The sequence below is a fragment of the Semicossyphus pulcher genome, unplaced genomic scaffold (genome assembly GCF_022749685.1).
Source record: "Semicossyphus pulcher isolate SPU_LCO1_2020_fin unplaced genomic scaffold, fSemPul1.0.p SCAF_24, whole genome shotgun sequence".
NCBI classification, from domain to species: domain Eukaryota; kingdom Metazoa; phylum Chordata; class Actinopteri; order Labriformes; family Labridae; genus Semicossyphus; species Semicossyphus pulcher.
The window spans coordinates 4509962-4526507 of NW_027211698.1; the positions used below are offsets into that span (position 1 = coordinate 4509962).

The 16546-nt window shown below is 45.2% G+C and overlaps 1 protein-coding gene across 3 annotated transcripts; it reads left to right on the plus strand.

Moving 5' to 3' along the window:
* Window positions 1–3468: 3468 nt before the first annotated feature.
* Window positions 3469–16484, plus strand: zc3h13 (zinc finger CCCH-type containing 13). 3 transcript variants are annotated; one of them, XM_069675211.1, is made up of 20 exons: window positions 3469–3619; window positions 5154–5324; window positions 6607–6710; window positions 6801–6915; window positions 7112–7223; window positions 7344–7504; window positions 7628–7776; window positions 8019–8219; window positions 8301–8462; window positions 8546–8886; window positions 8986–9474; window positions 9558–9806; window positions 9892–10414; window positions 10507–10703; window positions 10877–12121; window positions 12266–12925; window positions 13008–13151; window positions 13239–13439; window positions 13545–13708; window positions 14974–16484. In XM_069675211.1, exons 2-20 carry the CDS (start codon window positions 5163–5165, stop codon window positions 15175–15177), a joined length of 5583 nt encoding a protein of 1860 aa, XP_069531312.1. In that variant the 5' UTR covers window positions 3469–3619; window positions 5154–5162; the 3' UTR covers window positions 15178–16484. The 3 variants fall into 3 exon arrangements, with proteins under 3 accessions (XP_069531312.1, XP_069531314.1, XP_069531313.1); XM_069675213.1 differs by having other exon boundaries at window positions 8307–8462; XM_069675212.1 differs by having other exon boundaries at window positions 7115–7223.
* Window positions 16485–16546: the final 62 nt, after the last annotated feature.

The window sequence follows — 16546 nt, forward strand, 5'->3', positions numbered from 1 at the left end:
GCAGCAGCACCTGACAGTGAGGTTGAAGGATCCATAGTATGGGTGTCACTGTTATAGGGATTATTTTGGTTGGACGCCCTTAATATGAATCCTACGTATAATATAATAAGACACTGGCGGATTATACCAATGAGTGTTGTAATAATTTAGTTATTGTAACTTTTTCAAATGTAAATAATACATTTGGTATGTGAGTAAAACTGTGTTTATCTGTGTTAAAATATCCTTTATTGAAGGAAACATGGGATACAAATTAACCACATCATGCATACATGACACAGATATTAATACTTTTTTTTTCTTTCAAGTATCAATAATGATGTTACAGTCATGTTATCAGTGGTGTTAGTAATATGTAAAGTCTTTAAGTATTCAGTTGTCTAAGCAATGTTAACTCCTGTTTAAAACTTTAATCTAAAACGTATTAAAAAACGAATCTGTCCTGTGAATGTTTTGTCTGTTTAAAGGTGACTGGAGTCATGTCTACTTTTATTTTGTAGGCGTTACCCGGAAATGGCTACAATCTATCATTTGAAAAAGCAGATTACGTTATTATTTGTCTACTTTTCCTGCCGTTCTGATATAAAACTCTTTAAAGTAATTTTATCCCGTCATAATTCTGACTTTTTTTCGCTGATAAAAAGTAAAAATTCAGGGAAGCCTAAGAAAAAGGAAAGGCGATCACGATACAAAACCAGCTTGTGGGTGAGCCTGTGCGGCATTCACTGACCATTATTATTCCACTTACTTCATACAAACATTGTTTAGTTGCTTACACAGTGTTTCCCTGCTTTACTGTATATTCATGCACAGTACGCACATATTTACGACATAATATTCTTTTTTCCGCAGACTAATTTTCTATTGTTTCATCAACAAAAAATAAATACGTTTTCAAATTTTATTTTATTACCATGAAACCTGTACCAAAACAAATTTCCTTGGACGCATGATCAAATATTTGAATCCCTATTTCTAGATTTCTTACCGGCCGGGAATTACGACAAACATGATGAAGTAAACATTCTGATATCGTTGCTGTTGTTTGAATGCTGCTTTTATCTCAGGGAGACTTTCGTGTATCTCAAGGGAAAAAATGACTAAAAATGTTTTTGGCAATGTTTTTTCAAAAACAGGTTGGAAACCACTGCTTTCTCTTTTGGATTCTAAGCGCCAACGGCGCCTGCGCTACGTTCCACACCTGCTGCAGCTGCGCATGCGTTCCATTTACATCCATTTAACATCGTCTGACGTCACAACATTCCACTCGACTTTGATGACGTGTACATAACTACGAGTTGTGACGTGGTTGTGACGTATCATAAAGTCTATAACAAAGCTTGTTTGTCATTATATCATACAAGTGACAGTTACAGTTAAAAGTGAGGCAGACATTTATACAGCCAGTAGAACCAGTCAGGAAATAATCAATTCCTTTATCTCTTCTAACAAACTCGATTTGTACTAAAAATGCCGATCCTCCTTCTAGGTTTTGCTGTTGGTACATTGGTAACAAAAGCTGTCCGTAGCCTCTTCAAGTCTGCCAATACTGGATCGAATCAGGATTCCCCCCCAAAACCTGATTCCCATGGATCGGTTCTGGGAGAGGAACCTGGTTTATCACCACCTGAGCAGACCACAGAAAGTCAGTCCAGAAACCATTGTGATAAAGTCCAACAAGAACATGATCTCACTGCTGCGTGCAGCCCATCTGTGATTCACAAGACTCATCGTGGACAAGGCAGGATTGTGTCCAAACCTATCGCTGTCTTAATGAGTGTGTGCATCCCGATGATTCCCTCTGTAAACGACACACACGAGGACGACAACAAACAGTCCCAAACTGAACCAGAACCAAAGACCTTGCAGTCAGATGCTACAACACCACTCCCCCCTCAGGCCTCTCCATCCAACGGAGTGTTTTCCAGAATGCTATCAAGCCCCATTGTTGTTGCAGCCAGTGCTGCAGTAGTTGTAATGGTGGTTTCTCCCCAGGCCCGATCGGCTGTTTTTTCAATGGGACGCGTTGGACTTTCAGCTGTTTGTTCTATAGTGCGTGTAGGATGTTCTGCTGTTTCGCTCCTGGCCAGAGCAGCCCTCTCATTGTGTAGGTCAACCATCCAAGTCGCATTTAAAATACTTAAAGCAGGAGTTTTAGCTTTCTTTAGCATAGTCCAAGCAGTACTTTCAGCTCTTATATTCCTTACATACATGGTCAAAAAGGTTTTGTCCATTTTCCGAGCAGTAATTTCAGCTCTTAAAAACCATAGACACGTGGTCAAAAAGGTTTTGTCCATTTTCCGAGCAGTACTTTCAGCTCTTACACACATGGTCCAAAGTGTTTTTTCCATTTTCCGAGCAGTTCTTTCAGCTCTTACACACATGGTCCAAAGTGTTTTTTCCATTGTCCGCACAGTAGTTTCACAAGTTTTTTCCTGGTTACGAGCAGCTATTACCACTTTTTTACCCAAAACACAATGACAAATTCTTGCTTCTTCTCCAAGAATCTTAGTATCTCTGAAGAATCCAGTTTTTTATTTCAGCCTCCCATAACTCTGGCAGATATTCGAGCGGCTATCTCAAAGCTACAATCACAAATTGCAGTTTTTCTTTCTGCGATACTAGCAAACAATCCTTTAGCTTTAGTGGTTAGCATATTAGTTTCTTATCTATGTTCTCCCTGTGCTAGTGTGGGTTTCCTCCAGGTGCTCTGGTTTCTTCCCACAGTCAGATCATCTTATTTGGAAATCCTTGGAAAGTAATGCTGATTAAAAAAAAAAACATTCAAAGAAAATAAAACTTAAGTAAAGTAATAATGTCATTTATGGTTTAAGGTCTTTGGAATCTCAAGAATAAAGCTAATAATTCATTTTACAACAATGGCAATTGTCAAATAATTGTTTGAATTATTTTTGATAAGACATTCCCCCTTTTGGAAATATTGATACCTTGTATTGGGTTGCTGTTAAGCAATTGTTTTTTCCTGCTTTAAACTATTAAAGAAATAAAACACTTTTCTAAAGAAAATCGAAATAATGCTGAAATATGGACTACTATTTAAGCATAAAACAGATAAATATATTATAAAGAATATATAAATACACAGTCAATAAATAAATGAATGTGAAAATACATTTTAATGCGTTTAATATTATTTGTCTTTATATTTCCACAATTATTTGCTAGTTGTGCCTTTATATTTCTATGTTATTAATTCGATTATTTTATATTATTACATTGAAAAATTACCTGTATATATTAATTATAATATATATTATAATAATAATATATTAATAATATTATTGTTCTTCTCTTTTTATATATTGTCATGTTTATTTTCGAACAAATGTAGTGAAAATAAACAACGGGATTTACTGCCAGTCTCCGATCCCTGCGAAGCAGAAGGTGGCGGTAAAGCACCAATAAGGTGGACCCCAACTACCTTAAAAAGTAGAAGAAGAAGACGAACAGGAGGACATATGATGCGCAGCCTGCGCCAATATGAAGGCTCATAGGGCAGTTTCTGCCTTTCATTTTAAAGAATAAGCCTTGTTATTTCTACAAGTGCTGAATCCTTTGACTGGACTTAAGTAGATGCGACACCGAATCAATATCTTGGGTGAGACGACTGGTTTTCAACGCAACGGCTTCATGAACGCTACAGAATGCGGCACGCAGGCCCCGTGCTAAGCTAACAGTTATTAGCTCTTTGGTTAACTAGCTTTAGCATTAGCCTCTGTGCGGTTGTTCTCTACATTGTGTAACGTGTGTAATGATAATACAAGTTACTCCTTAACTGGCTGGACATCTAAATACGCCTGTGTAAATGCAACACCCAAACAAAAGCATTAAAACTTGTATAGTTAGCCAACGACTTTAGTTAGCATTAAGCTAGCATGCAAGACTGCTTGTATGCAACAAAACAGACGAAACAATTTGCATTTGTTTATGTTTTGGATGTGACGCGTTGCAATTGAAGGATTAAAACGGCATTAAGTACTTAAGTTTTTTGTTTTATTAAGTAAAATCTCGAGAAGAAAATACTTTTTCTTATTTGCAAGTTAAAGTATGTAAAGTTAGCTCTGCAGCCGGAATGAATGAATGAATTGATTCAGGGCTGGCAGTGTGGTCACATAGCAGAGAAAGTTCAGATAACCACTGTTAAAGTGCAAGTTTGGTTTTAAATGTCATATGATCTAAAACGTATCACGTTATTGAAAAAGCTCTTGACATATGTGTAAATAACCTTCTTCAATGTTAATATCAGCAGCAAAGATAGGATTAATTACAAGACTTCAATGCAAAATCTAACTTCGATGGTTCTATTAGAAACTATATTAAGGTAACACGAAACATCCCAAGGGCACAAATGACCAAATCACTATATGGATGATCTGGATTTTCTGCACAGAAGATGCAATTATACATTTCTGAGACAATCTTTGGATAAAACAATGTATACATATAAACAAGGAGCACGATTGATCTCGGAAACTACACAAAAACAAAATGCCTCAACTTTCCAATTCTTCCAATTCATAAAGAAATACAATGGAACACCTGATCCTGCTTGTTACACAACTCTGGGACATTTGTGCATTATTGGCTGAAATCCAAATCCATAAATATAGATTTCTTCTCTTACAGCACGATCCAGTTGGAGTTATCTTAAGAGACAAGAACATTGAATTCCTTGTTTATAATATTATCATAACAAAATATTAAGGTTAGGGTTTAACTTCTACTACAAACCAATGAATGAAAAAAGGTCGAAACCGCCCGTGCAAGGGAACTCTGTACACTTATATCTAAACAGAACTTAGTTTTAATTATGCTTAGTTAAGTCTGCTTCTTATTTAATTTAGCTATGATATTAATGGGTCAATTTCTTCTCCTGTATACTCCTATTATGGTACTATAGTATCTTAATATCAAAATATCTGCATATCAAAAAGATCCAGCACCCACCACTGTAATAACAAATTAAGTAATTTAGTCGACAAAAAATTGAGTAATTGATAATGAACAAAATAATTATTTGACGATCTAATTTTTAATGTACATTTTTATTTTACGTTAGAACGTCTGTTACCTTGTACCAATGATGATTGCTCTCATATGTTTCATTAAGCATTGTCTTGTCGTATGTCCAGCCCTGCAGAATGTCCAAGATCAGGCGGAAGGTAACAGTGGAGAATTCAAAAACCATATCTGACAGCAGCAGCAGCGCCCCGACCAGCAGCACCACCAACCCCGCCGCCCCCTCCCGCCGGCCCAGTGTGTTTGAAAGACTCGGCCCCAGCACTGGGAGTAATGCTGCTGATGTATGTATAAGCTGTAGTGTAATGCTTGCATGGTCCAAATGGTGCCAACATACCCTGAGAATATCCGTTTTTCACTCCTATATTTCTCTTTTAGAGAGTGCATTTTTCCAATCCTTATGGTGTTGCTTATTATAACGCTTCATTCCACTCCAATTGAGTGAGTTCAAAGATCAGGGTTTGCCACGAATCTGTCGCAGAGTGGTTAATGGTTCAGTGCCTTGCTCAGGGACACTTTAAGGGGCATTTAGGTATTTTTTTTAAACCTGGGCTTCCTAAGTTTTTCAATTGCTCCAGTAGATTTCTTCAGCCTGCAGCTGTGAGAAACACAAACCCCGTAGTTAAAGGCAGGATTATTATACTTCTGTTAGGTTTCGTCTTCTATGTAAAATGCACAGAGGCGGAAGAGTCGTCGTCAGAGGTAATAACAGTGGAGAAACTACGTCAGTGTAAACAGGGGAGCCGGCAGTTTGTTACCTCGCACACATTTTGCTTCCATAATGCCGGAACACACTGGGGCGGCTTTACACCGGCGTGGCTTGGCCCAATGTGAAATGACAAAGGCGGAGCTTCGTGTGGTGGAAACGCAATGTAAAAAGGACTATAGTATTTTAGGGATCATAGTATGTCCACTACAAGTGCTTGTTTTTACCAAAGACAGGCCCAGATTGTTATTAACACTGATCGACGACAATAAAGAAAGGATCCATACAGATTTCTGTCTTTTTGTTTAGAGTAAAATGTTTTTTTTTAAAACAGAAACATTTATAAGCTACATAATTTCTTCACTTTCTTCCACAGCTGCCACAATAGGATAGTTAATTTGTGTTAATGTGTTGTGTTGATCAGAGCTTACCTTTTTAAAACACCACAGTCACAGTCAAAGCAGCTGTCGACCATCAGCACCCGGTTCTCTGAAGTCAAATGACTTTGACGCAAGCAATGTAACGGCTACTTCTGGTTTTAAAAAAAGCATCTTTACTGAGCAAAAAGGTCGATCTCTTTAGGGATCACTTCTGTAACGTTGTCAGACACATAGAATAACAATGTGAGCCTGTCAGTGGCAAAAAGGAGCACGTTAGGTCGACGTACTTTGATCAGGAAAATGCAAAGATCTCCAAAAGAGATCCGCTCCTCCAAAACCTTTTCTACCTTGCTAGTCATTTAGACCCTGATCATGTGAAAAAAATAGGGCTGATAGGGCAAAATACTGAACCCGACCTCCCACTGTGATGACTTAATTTAGTGATTTATGTCACCAGGTTTATTTGTTTGTGTCTTTCAGAGTCACTGTAGAAATTGGCTGAAGACCGGTAATTGCAGTTACGGCAACACTTGTCGCTACACACATGGAACTCAGCCACGAGGCAAAGGATTTAGCTTTAGCCGGTAAGATGGCTCGTTTTTAGTTTCTTACTTGCTTTTTAAGCTTTAATTCAGACATAACTATTAAATTATGCGCATTTCTTAATTGAGCAGGTCAGCCGAGAGACCCACAGGTGATCTGCGGGAGAGGATGAAGAATAAAAGACAGGATGTTGACCCAGAAAACCTGAAGCGAGACCTAGACGAGCCCACATCCCCCACAGCGAGAGTGTGTTCTGCTTACGGCTTTTCTTTTCAAAATAATAACGGCTGTTTAAACAAAGAAGCTCCGGGGCCGCCGCTGACCCTGAATCTGGAGCGGATGTTGACTTATAATAGAGATTATATAGAATGAGAGTGCACAGGATGTGTTTCAACACGTTGACGTCATTCTAACAGTGGTTTGCGTGTGTGTCCATGTTCAGCAGAGAGACTCCTCCAGAGGCCGACACAGGGAAAAGGAGGATATAAAGATAACCAAGGAGCGCACCCCAGCCAGTGAAGAAGAGCCCACAGAGTGGGAGACAACCCGTGAAGGTTCAGTCATTTGTTTTGTTCAACTTTAAAGCACATAGAGAATACGTCTGGGCTTTTACTTGTCAGAGTCTTAGATGTGGACTTTTGTATTAAAGCTTCTGGGTGTTTTTTCCACTCCAGACTCAGATATTGGTGACTACGACTACGAGTTATCTCTAGAGATGAAGCGCCAGAAGATTCAACGTGAGCTGATGAAATTGGAGAACTTGGAAAAGAGGGAGGAGATCGTCATCAAGAAAGATGAGACCCCCACCAAAACAAGAGCCACTGCTATGCCAAAGGTCACATTCTAGTTCCTACCTTTGCAGGGATTTTAAGTAACAGAATGATTAATTTCTAAATCTACCTCCAGGACGTCTCTCTGCGCTTCAATTTTAACTCGTATTACCATCTCTGTCCTGCAGGCCTCCCCAGAGCAGCTAAGCAACAGAGATTCACCCTCATCCAGGAAGTCCAGTGGATCCCCAAAACACAAAAGTGGAGCCAAAGGCCCGGGATCTGGAAAAAAGGAGAAGAAGGCGTCTATGTCCTCGCCTGTTTCAGAATCTGCAAGGTAGGCTCCTGAGGAGTGCCTGAATTTGAAGTTTTAAGAACTATGAAACAAAATGAAACTTCAAATGAAACAAAAACTGATTTTTAAATGGTTTTCTGGTTTAATGTTTATTCAACTTCCTTTTAAACTGTTGCCAAAAGGAAGAGACTGTTCCTAAAACACAACTTGTTGACCAACTAATATAATAAGACCCAATCAACTGCACATGTAATGATGGATGTTTTCTATCCTCTTACAATCAGGGCTTCAAAAGGAGGCCACAGTAAGAAGAAAGGCCCCCGCACCCCGAGTCCTCCTCCGCCGGTACCATTGGACCTTCCAGTGGTGGGGAAGAAACACAAAGGCAAACACAAAAACAAGGAGAAGTCTGAGGAGAAGCTGAAGGAGGGGAAAGATCGGGGACGGGATATGGAAAAGCACAAAGAGAAGAAGGAAAAACGCAGGTACAGAGTGGACTTACTGTCAACATAAGCTGTCAGAATGTAGTCAAGAAATCATCTTTTTTAACACAACCTTGTTGATAGGGACAGATCCGACAGTTCCCACAAGGCCAAGCGGTCAGTGACATCAGAGGAGCGTTCTGGTAGTGTGTCATCACATCCAACTTCACCGCCAGCGAGGAAGAAATCTGTCTCTCCTAAAGCTTCGTCCCATAAGACCTCTGCACTGGCCTCCCCTCCTCAAAGGTTAGAACATGCTATGAACAACACTGTAGTAGTATGTTTTGATCATATTGCCTGCAAGGTATTTACCATCCTTTGATCTGCAGGTCTCCGTCTCCTCCACGCCGCCAACGCACCCCCACTCCTCCCCGCCACCACTCCCCGTCCTCCCACTCCGGTTCCTCTGCCCAGCGGCACTCTTCCTCTCCTCGCCGGCGCCGCTCCTCCTCCCCTGCCTACCACCGGAGCGCAGCAGCGGCCTCTACCTCCTCCCCTCAGAGCTCCCGTCGCTCCCCATCCCCCCATCCCTCCCACGACAACTCCTCCCCACACAGGCGATCCGAAAGGTCGACTCCCAGCCGGCGCCACTCCAGGGGCCGAGAGAGGAGCCGTGGGGAAAGAGAGAGGAGTCCGCCTGCTCAGGAGCGTAGGAATGAACGCAGAGATGGTAACTTTATGTTCTGTATTGTTTGATTGATTGTTTCTTTATTTCCTAGAGACTGAAATATGTCCTTAGTTTTTAAGCTTCCGGTTCTCTTGTCAACAGAAAGCCGCAGCAAGAGAGAGAAGGACAGCATCCGAGATGACCGGGACTACGACTCTGAACAGGTCTCATCGCGGGACGCTCGCGACGACCGGGAGACCAGAGAGGCTCGAGAGCGACGGGAGGCTCGCGATCGAGGACGGGAAGCAACCCGAGACTCCCGCGACCACAGAGACACCAGAGACGTAAAAGAGTCAAGAGAGAGTCGGACTGACACCCGCTCCAGTCGAGAGTCTCTGGAGTTCCGAGATCGAGAGCGGGAGCGAGAGAGGGAGCGGGAGAAGGAGAGGGAGAAGGACAGAGAGCGGGAGAAGGAGAGGGAGAGGGAGAGGGAGAGGACTGAAGCTCATAGGAAGGAGGAAGCCGCTCAGGAGGACAGGAGTTATGGGAGAGGACATGGGCGGGATGACGGAGGGAGGACGGAGACGAGGGCTGACAGAGCTGAGAGGAACGGGCGAGGGAGAGGGCGAGCGAATGAAACGTCTGAAAAAGGCAAGACACATTTGATTTATTGTTTTGTTTGTGGCCACAAGAAAAAAGGAAAAACATTCTAAGTGATCTTTTTCTTCTATTAGCCTCAAACAGGAACTCCCGGGGCTCCCAACTGGAGAGCAGCCACGACAACTGGGATTCCCGCAGCAGTGCGGTGCGTGAACGCAGCGCGGAGAGAAGCACAGACCGCAGCGCTACAGAGAGAAGCTCTGACAGGGGATCAGACCGAGATCGCTATGAGGGTGACAGGCGAGGCGAGCCAGCCCGAGATTCCTCCTACGACAGGAGAGGAGGGCATGGAGAGCGGGATCGCAGAGACAACCGGGAAAGAGGTGGGGGGTTGCTTATTTTATTTTGAGCTTTGGAATTTGTTTCAAATCTTAACCGGCTAAACTTTTTACCTCTCTGTTTTCTCAGATCAAAGAGCAGCTTCTCCAAACAGACACCAGGGGAGATCAGAGGAGTCCGAGAGGGAGGAGAGGAGAGAGGATCGCAGGACAGACCGGGTTGAAGACAAACGAGACGACAGGGCTCGTGAGCGGGAGCGAGAGAGGGAAAGGGAGAGGGAAAGGGAGAGAGAAAAGGAGAAGGACCGGGAGCGAGAGAGGGAGAGGGAAAAGGAGCGAGAGAAGGAGAGGGAGGCCGAGAGGGAGCGGGCCAGGGAGCGCGAGCGGGAACGCGAGAGGGAGAGGGAGCGCGAGAGGGAGAGAGAGCGAGAGAGGGAAAGGGAGCGAGAGGAGCGGGAGAGGGAGAGGGAGGAGCGGGAGAGAGAACGGGAGAGGGAGAGGAAGGAGAGAGAGAGGGAGAGGGAACAGCGGGAGCGAGAGAGGCAGCGGGAGTGGGAGGAGCGGGAGAGAGGGAGAGAGGAAAGGAGGGAGAGGAGGGAGGACACAAGGGATGAGCGGCCTGTTCGAGACACCAGGGACGACCGCAAGTTGAGGCACGTACCGGCATCTTTGAAAGTTACAAAGCCGAAGGTGAAAGGAGAGCTGCTTATAAATGTCATGTGTTAATATGCTCCTCTTCCTGTAGTCGTAAGAGGCCCAGGGTGGAGAGCAGCCCAAGCCCCCGACCCTCCCCAAAGCGAGGAGCGCGGGACCTCAGCCCGGCAGACAGCGACGGCTACAACAGCGCAGAGGAGAAGAGTGAGCGCCTGATTAGCCGAGGGCAGGCCAAGCTCCACCCACAGCCCCTCCTCCCCAGCCCAGTGTGTCCGCCTTCATCTGACAGTAGGGACACAATCCTGTTTAAAGGGGAATGCACTGTTATTCTTTTTCTGACATATTGAGAACAATATGGTGTTTTGGTAGAAGAAAGCAGGATAGTAAAGTTGGTTAAGGCCAGCAGAGATTACCAGTAAACTTATGATTAACTAAATTTGTTTCCAATCCTCCGTGTGCAGGCGACAAGCATCGCTTGCTGAGCCAGGTGGTTCGGCCCCAGGAGCCCTTGCTTCGTTCTCCCCCAAGATCTGCTCCACCCGATGACAAGCCGGGTCACTGGAAGGACGAGGAGCGCAGAGCAGCCGGGGACAAGAGGGAAACTCGCGGCCGCCTGGAGGACCTGGAGCCTCGTGGGGAACGAAACAGACGAGGAGAGCACCTCGCAGACCCCCAATCTGACTCCCGCAGCAGAGGCAGAGAACAGCGGGAATCCACCCCGCCTCCTCCACCACCTTCAGCCCTTGCCACCGTCAGTGAGGACAGAGACACAGCTGGCTCGCAGTCTCACGATGATGGCAAAAAGAAGACAAAGTCGCAGAGGAAGGGCTTGAAGAAGGGTCGTAAAGACGAGGATAGTGGCGTAGGTAGCGGCCTGGTTGGTGCAGGAGATCGATTCAACCCTGAGCCCCCTGCAGGCGCGTCTTCAGATGGAGCTCCACCTTTACACTCACCCAGGAAAGGAGCAAAGAAGAAGGTGCTCGAGCGCAAGAAGCGATCCAGAGGAGGAGAATCAGATGTGTCCGACGAGGATTCAGCCGCCCCTCAGCCACATAGTAAGAGGAAGAGAGGTCCAAGGACACCCCCACCTTCAATGAGGCCCGATCACCGCGGTCCTGGAGTCAACGCAGAGCCGTCTCCTCTGTCCAAAGTGGACAACTTCAGCGACTGGTCGGATGAGGAGGTCACAGACCGAGGAGGAGGATCACTGGAAACACAAGCTCCCCCTGCTCCTGCTGAGAGAGCTCCTGCTGAGCCTCTTAGGAGAGGTGGTCCTCGGGCAGGCAGGGACAGGGAGAGGTGCAACCCACCTCCTATTGCACCTCTCCTCCCCCAGGATCCCCCGATGCTGCTGCAGACTCTGACCCCGCAGCCCCTCATGTCCCAGCCTCTGCTACGCAAGCCTCCGCCCGAGCAGACCCGCAGCAGCAGCATGGGAAGCAACCAGAGCCGCACGTCGTCCAGACGTCTGCGGTCGCCTTCCAACGAGTCGGCCCACAGAGACGACCCGCAAGGTCCACGATCCCGGCGGGGTAGGCTGCAGGGCACCAACTCTCGGGACCGGGAGAGAGAGAGAGAACGGGAGAGGGAAAGGGAGAGAGAGCGGGAGAGAGAGAGGCAGGTGGTGAATGACCCTCCAGGGGCCGAGAGGAAGTCTCGAATCGACCAGCTGAGGAGAGGAGAGCCAAGCCGCAGCACCTCCTCAGGTACATAAACAAATACTTTAACACATCATACATATTAAAACATGGCCATGGTTTAAAAAATTAAACCATAAACTCTTTGTAAACTCTGTCAGGATTGAGTTTAATAAAAATACTCAAGTTATATTCGTCTTTCTTGTCTCACAGACCGGCAGGACTCCCGCAGCCACAGCTCCAGACGCAGCTCTCCTGACTCCGAGAGGCAGGCGAGGTCCCGTGCCGGCTCCTACGACAGTCGAGAACGCGAGAGAGACAGGGAGCCTTTTGAGCGGGAGCGAGACCGAAAGGACCTGCGGCCTCAGCAGCAGCAACAGCCGCAGCAGCCGCTCCTCCTCCAGCAGCCCTTACAACAACAGAGAGACTGGGAGCCTGAACCCAGAGACTGGCCCAGCAGGGGACGGGAGCCTCTACTGATGCGCCCTGGACGCGAACCTCTCCTCAGGGAGCGGGACATGAGGGACCGGGAACGCTTACTCCCTGAGGGACTCATCCAGCAGCACGAGCGGGAGCGGGAACGTGAGCGAGAGAGGGAGCGGGATAGAGACGGCAGAGGCGGCGATCGAGAGAGGGAGAGGATGATGATGATGGACCTGCCGCCTCATGGTGACCCCCGGGCTCCAGGTCGAGGGGACCTGAGGGGAGACATGAGAGGAGACATGCGAGGGGACATGATGAGACAGGAGAGGGGCGACTATGAGCCTCTGCTCCCGAGAGAAGCCTTCAGCCCTCCAGAGCCGGAGAAACCGAGCAACAGTCACCATCTGATGGGAGAGCAACGGGAGCTGGAGAAGACGGACAGCTTAGACGGTAAGAAGATGAAATGTACGTTTGTGTCTCTTACTTCGTGAAAGTGCCCAGCTGGATTTAAAGGACTGTTTGGTGTTCTCAGGAGACGATGATGGCAAAGACGACGATGGGCAGTCGGTCGCATCTGTTGGAGAGGAGTATGAACCAATCAGCGACGACGAGCTGGATGTAATTCTGGCCGACAGCCAGAAAAAAGAGGATCAGCAAGAGGATGAGAAAATTACAGGTAAGAGGAAAAACATGTCTTAAAGTTACTTTAAAATCATCGTCTCTATAATCAATTAAAATGAACCTCAATGCCCTGTGCTGACAGGTCCTCTGGATGTCATTGATGTGGACTGGTCCAGCCTGATGCCCAAACAGAAGCAGGAGCCCCGGGCAGCAAAGGCAACATTGCTCCGCTTCACCCCAGGGGCCGTGCTTCTCAGGGCGGGCATCTCCAAGCGGCTTGCTGGGCCTGCACTCCTTGAGCAGGTCAGGGAGGTGTGCAAGTCGGAGCTGGACGACCCCAAAGGTGAGGGTTTTGTCGCGTTTTAGCTTAAGCCTTTTTTTACTTTGATTAAGTGTAGTTTGATATGTGTGATGAATCATTCTTAATCTGTCCACTCTGTTCCTCCAGATGCTGACAAGTTGTTTGAGCATGACCTGGGGGCCCTGAACATGGCGGCCCTGAACAGGCGGGTGGAGAGGGCAGGTTTGCTCACAAACCTCGGGCCCTGCTGCAAGGCCCTGTGTGCTCGCAGGGACTTCGCCATCCGCCGGCAGCTGTTAAAAAATGAAAAGGTAGATCTCACCCCATTAATAATACTAGGAGACAGGTTTAAAAATACCCCTTATAATTAGTTTTCCTGTCGGTAAAAGCTGCAAGGTTAAAGTTCCTGACATCATAAGAGAAAGGATTGCTAGAGAGATAGCTCCTCTGCTGGAACTGATGCTACTGTGCTCTCTTCAAAGCCATCCGACTCCGTTGACAAAAACAGTGATTTTACCTCACAGAAAAAAGTGAAGTTAACGGTCTACCGCTGCCCTGACTGGTTAGTTTGATGTTCAAAGGGTCAAAGTGTTAGCTCCGATCCAGCACAAGACAAAAAGACAGACGTACCGATTTAGGCAGCGTTTGACCAGCATCACTTGTGTTCTGTGAGATTAAATTACTTCTTTTGTCAGTTGAATTAGAAAAGGGTGAAGCAGGAAATGGCAATTTAGAGTTAAAAGTAGATATTGCTCTTTAAAGGGCCAGTTCACCAATTTTCAGGCTTAGTCCTATCATGCTATCATGGGGAGCTAATGCCATTATGGTAGGAAAAAAAGCTATTTGGCTCTGTGCCTTTGGAGGACGCTATCCGCTTCTCCAGTGGTCCCTGGAAAACCTCCACCAGACTATGTAAAACGTGTCATCTGGTGGAGGCCAGAGAGCTCGCTACACTACACTTCCTTAATCTAGGACGCCCGCCTCCGATGTCATGTCTCGTTCAGAATAGTCACATTAGAAATGTAGATTTTCAAAACGATCCACCGGTTACTCTCTTCGTATTTCAGATTCTGTACCACTCTGAGCCGTTCCTTTCAGAGGGAGAGGCGCAATGCACGCTGGGTGTTGTAGGAATGTAGAATGGGCGAAACCACAAGCTGTTTGTACAACTTTCTCCACAGCTATGGCGCCAATTTCAAATATTATTGCTTCGATCGATTACAGGGAACACCAGCTTTGACTTTCAATAATGATTTGAGCCTGTCTGTAGCAAAAACAAGCACTTATCTTGACAATTATCCTGCAACGTTAGGCCATTACAGCCCGTTTGCAGCTGCTGGCTGAAGCATTCTATGGAGCAATTCCCAAACTTTGATATTTACCTCATTTAGATCCCACAGTTTGGCAAAATAGAGCCCAGTTTTAAAATGCTTAACTCCCCTTTAATACTGCAATTACTTCGTGTTAATCTTACCCATTGTTCTCATCAGTTTTGCTGGACGTCTGTTAAATATTCTGACCTTGCAGATGGATTGCTAAAACAAATAAGTGTTTAAATCTACTTCTCCTTCTTCAGGGTCTAACCAAACAGTACCCCGCTACGCCTGTGGTCGACAGCGAGCTGCTGCAGATGAGCATGCGTCTCTTCAGACGGACCATGGCAGGCCAGACCTCGGGACCAGAGAGGTCTGATTCGGGGCCGGCACCTGCAGCCGAGTCCGCTGCAGGTGATAGTGGTAGTAAGCTCAGCACAGCGCAGCCTGAGGTGTGTGTCTCATAAAAGGAACATGCTTAGTGAGTCTATCCTCTAACTCTACCCAGACTCTGTCCCATTTCTTTACATGCATAGCCTTTTATAGTCATGACAGGAAATAAAGAAAAAAGGAAAATTGTGAGTCAGTTATGCGTTCCATGTTTTTGGATGATCTGCAAGTGCTGTGCCATAGACTACCGGACATTTTAGCCTATGGAGGTGTGTCATGAACCATGTATGAGAAGCATAAAACACACCTGAAGTGATGTCGTGTTTTTCTTTTTGTGCATTACGATGTTTTAGATCAGCTTTTTAATTGTCAGTTTCACCCCGCCTAACCAAGTTCAAATGTTTTCATAAAGTGTGCATTGGTTTACTACAGCTGTGCATTAAAATGGTTAGATGTTGATTTCTGTAACGGGTCTTTTGCTTCGTATCAAGTGACTGTTCAGCCTTTAAATCATGTGATGTTTCTCCTCTGTTTGTTTACACCATATTACAAAATATCTGCAGAGCACATCTTTAGCATTTGCTGCAGATTGTTACTGATTTACAACACTGAAACATCCTGCAGGGACTTGAATGAACATTTCTGATGGTTAAGCACTGCCAAACTATTCCCTCATTGAATGTACCTTGTTTTAATTGTCAGGAAACGGTAATGCTTTTTGATTGATGTGTTTGTTTTGAATGGTTTGGCAATGTCTCCCTAAAATGAAAATGAACTGACGCAAGAACAAAGTACCAGATCTACAACACTGCCATGTGGAGTCCTTAACCATCACCTGCCCACAGCATCCAAAAAAAGAGGAAAAATCTTCCCCATAGGAAAAGACACTAGCCTGCTTACGTAAAGAAATGACTGAATAGGTAATTAATTTCAACTTTACATCAAGTTTCTGTTCCAGTCCATCCAGAGTCCCAATAAAAAGACTTGTACAGGTGGATAAACTGAACCTCTGGGATGTGTTAAATCAACAAGTGACACTTGAGAAGAGCAGGTTGTGCAGGCTGTTGGAATTCGATGGACAAACCAGCTTCAGAATTGAACTGAACAGTTTAAAGAACATAATAAGAATGGAAAAAGGCCTGTAAACTTAGTGCCCTGGATTCAACATGACTCCTCTTCCCGTCCATGCAACTGTGACTTGAAATCTAAATGACATTGGGTTCTGATATAGTTCACTTTCACTAAGTCTGACTTAGCTCTATGTTGTTGGAAAACACTTTTCCTACTACATATTTATTTTTTCTTAAAGGTTTAAGGTCAGATTTCAGATGTCTAAGTTTGTCAAACTGTATTTTTTTTACTGTAAAATAAATGTAGAATGACATTTTAAATTGTAATGACATTTTGCTAATTAAGGACCACTGGGGACCAAAGGAATTTAAATGT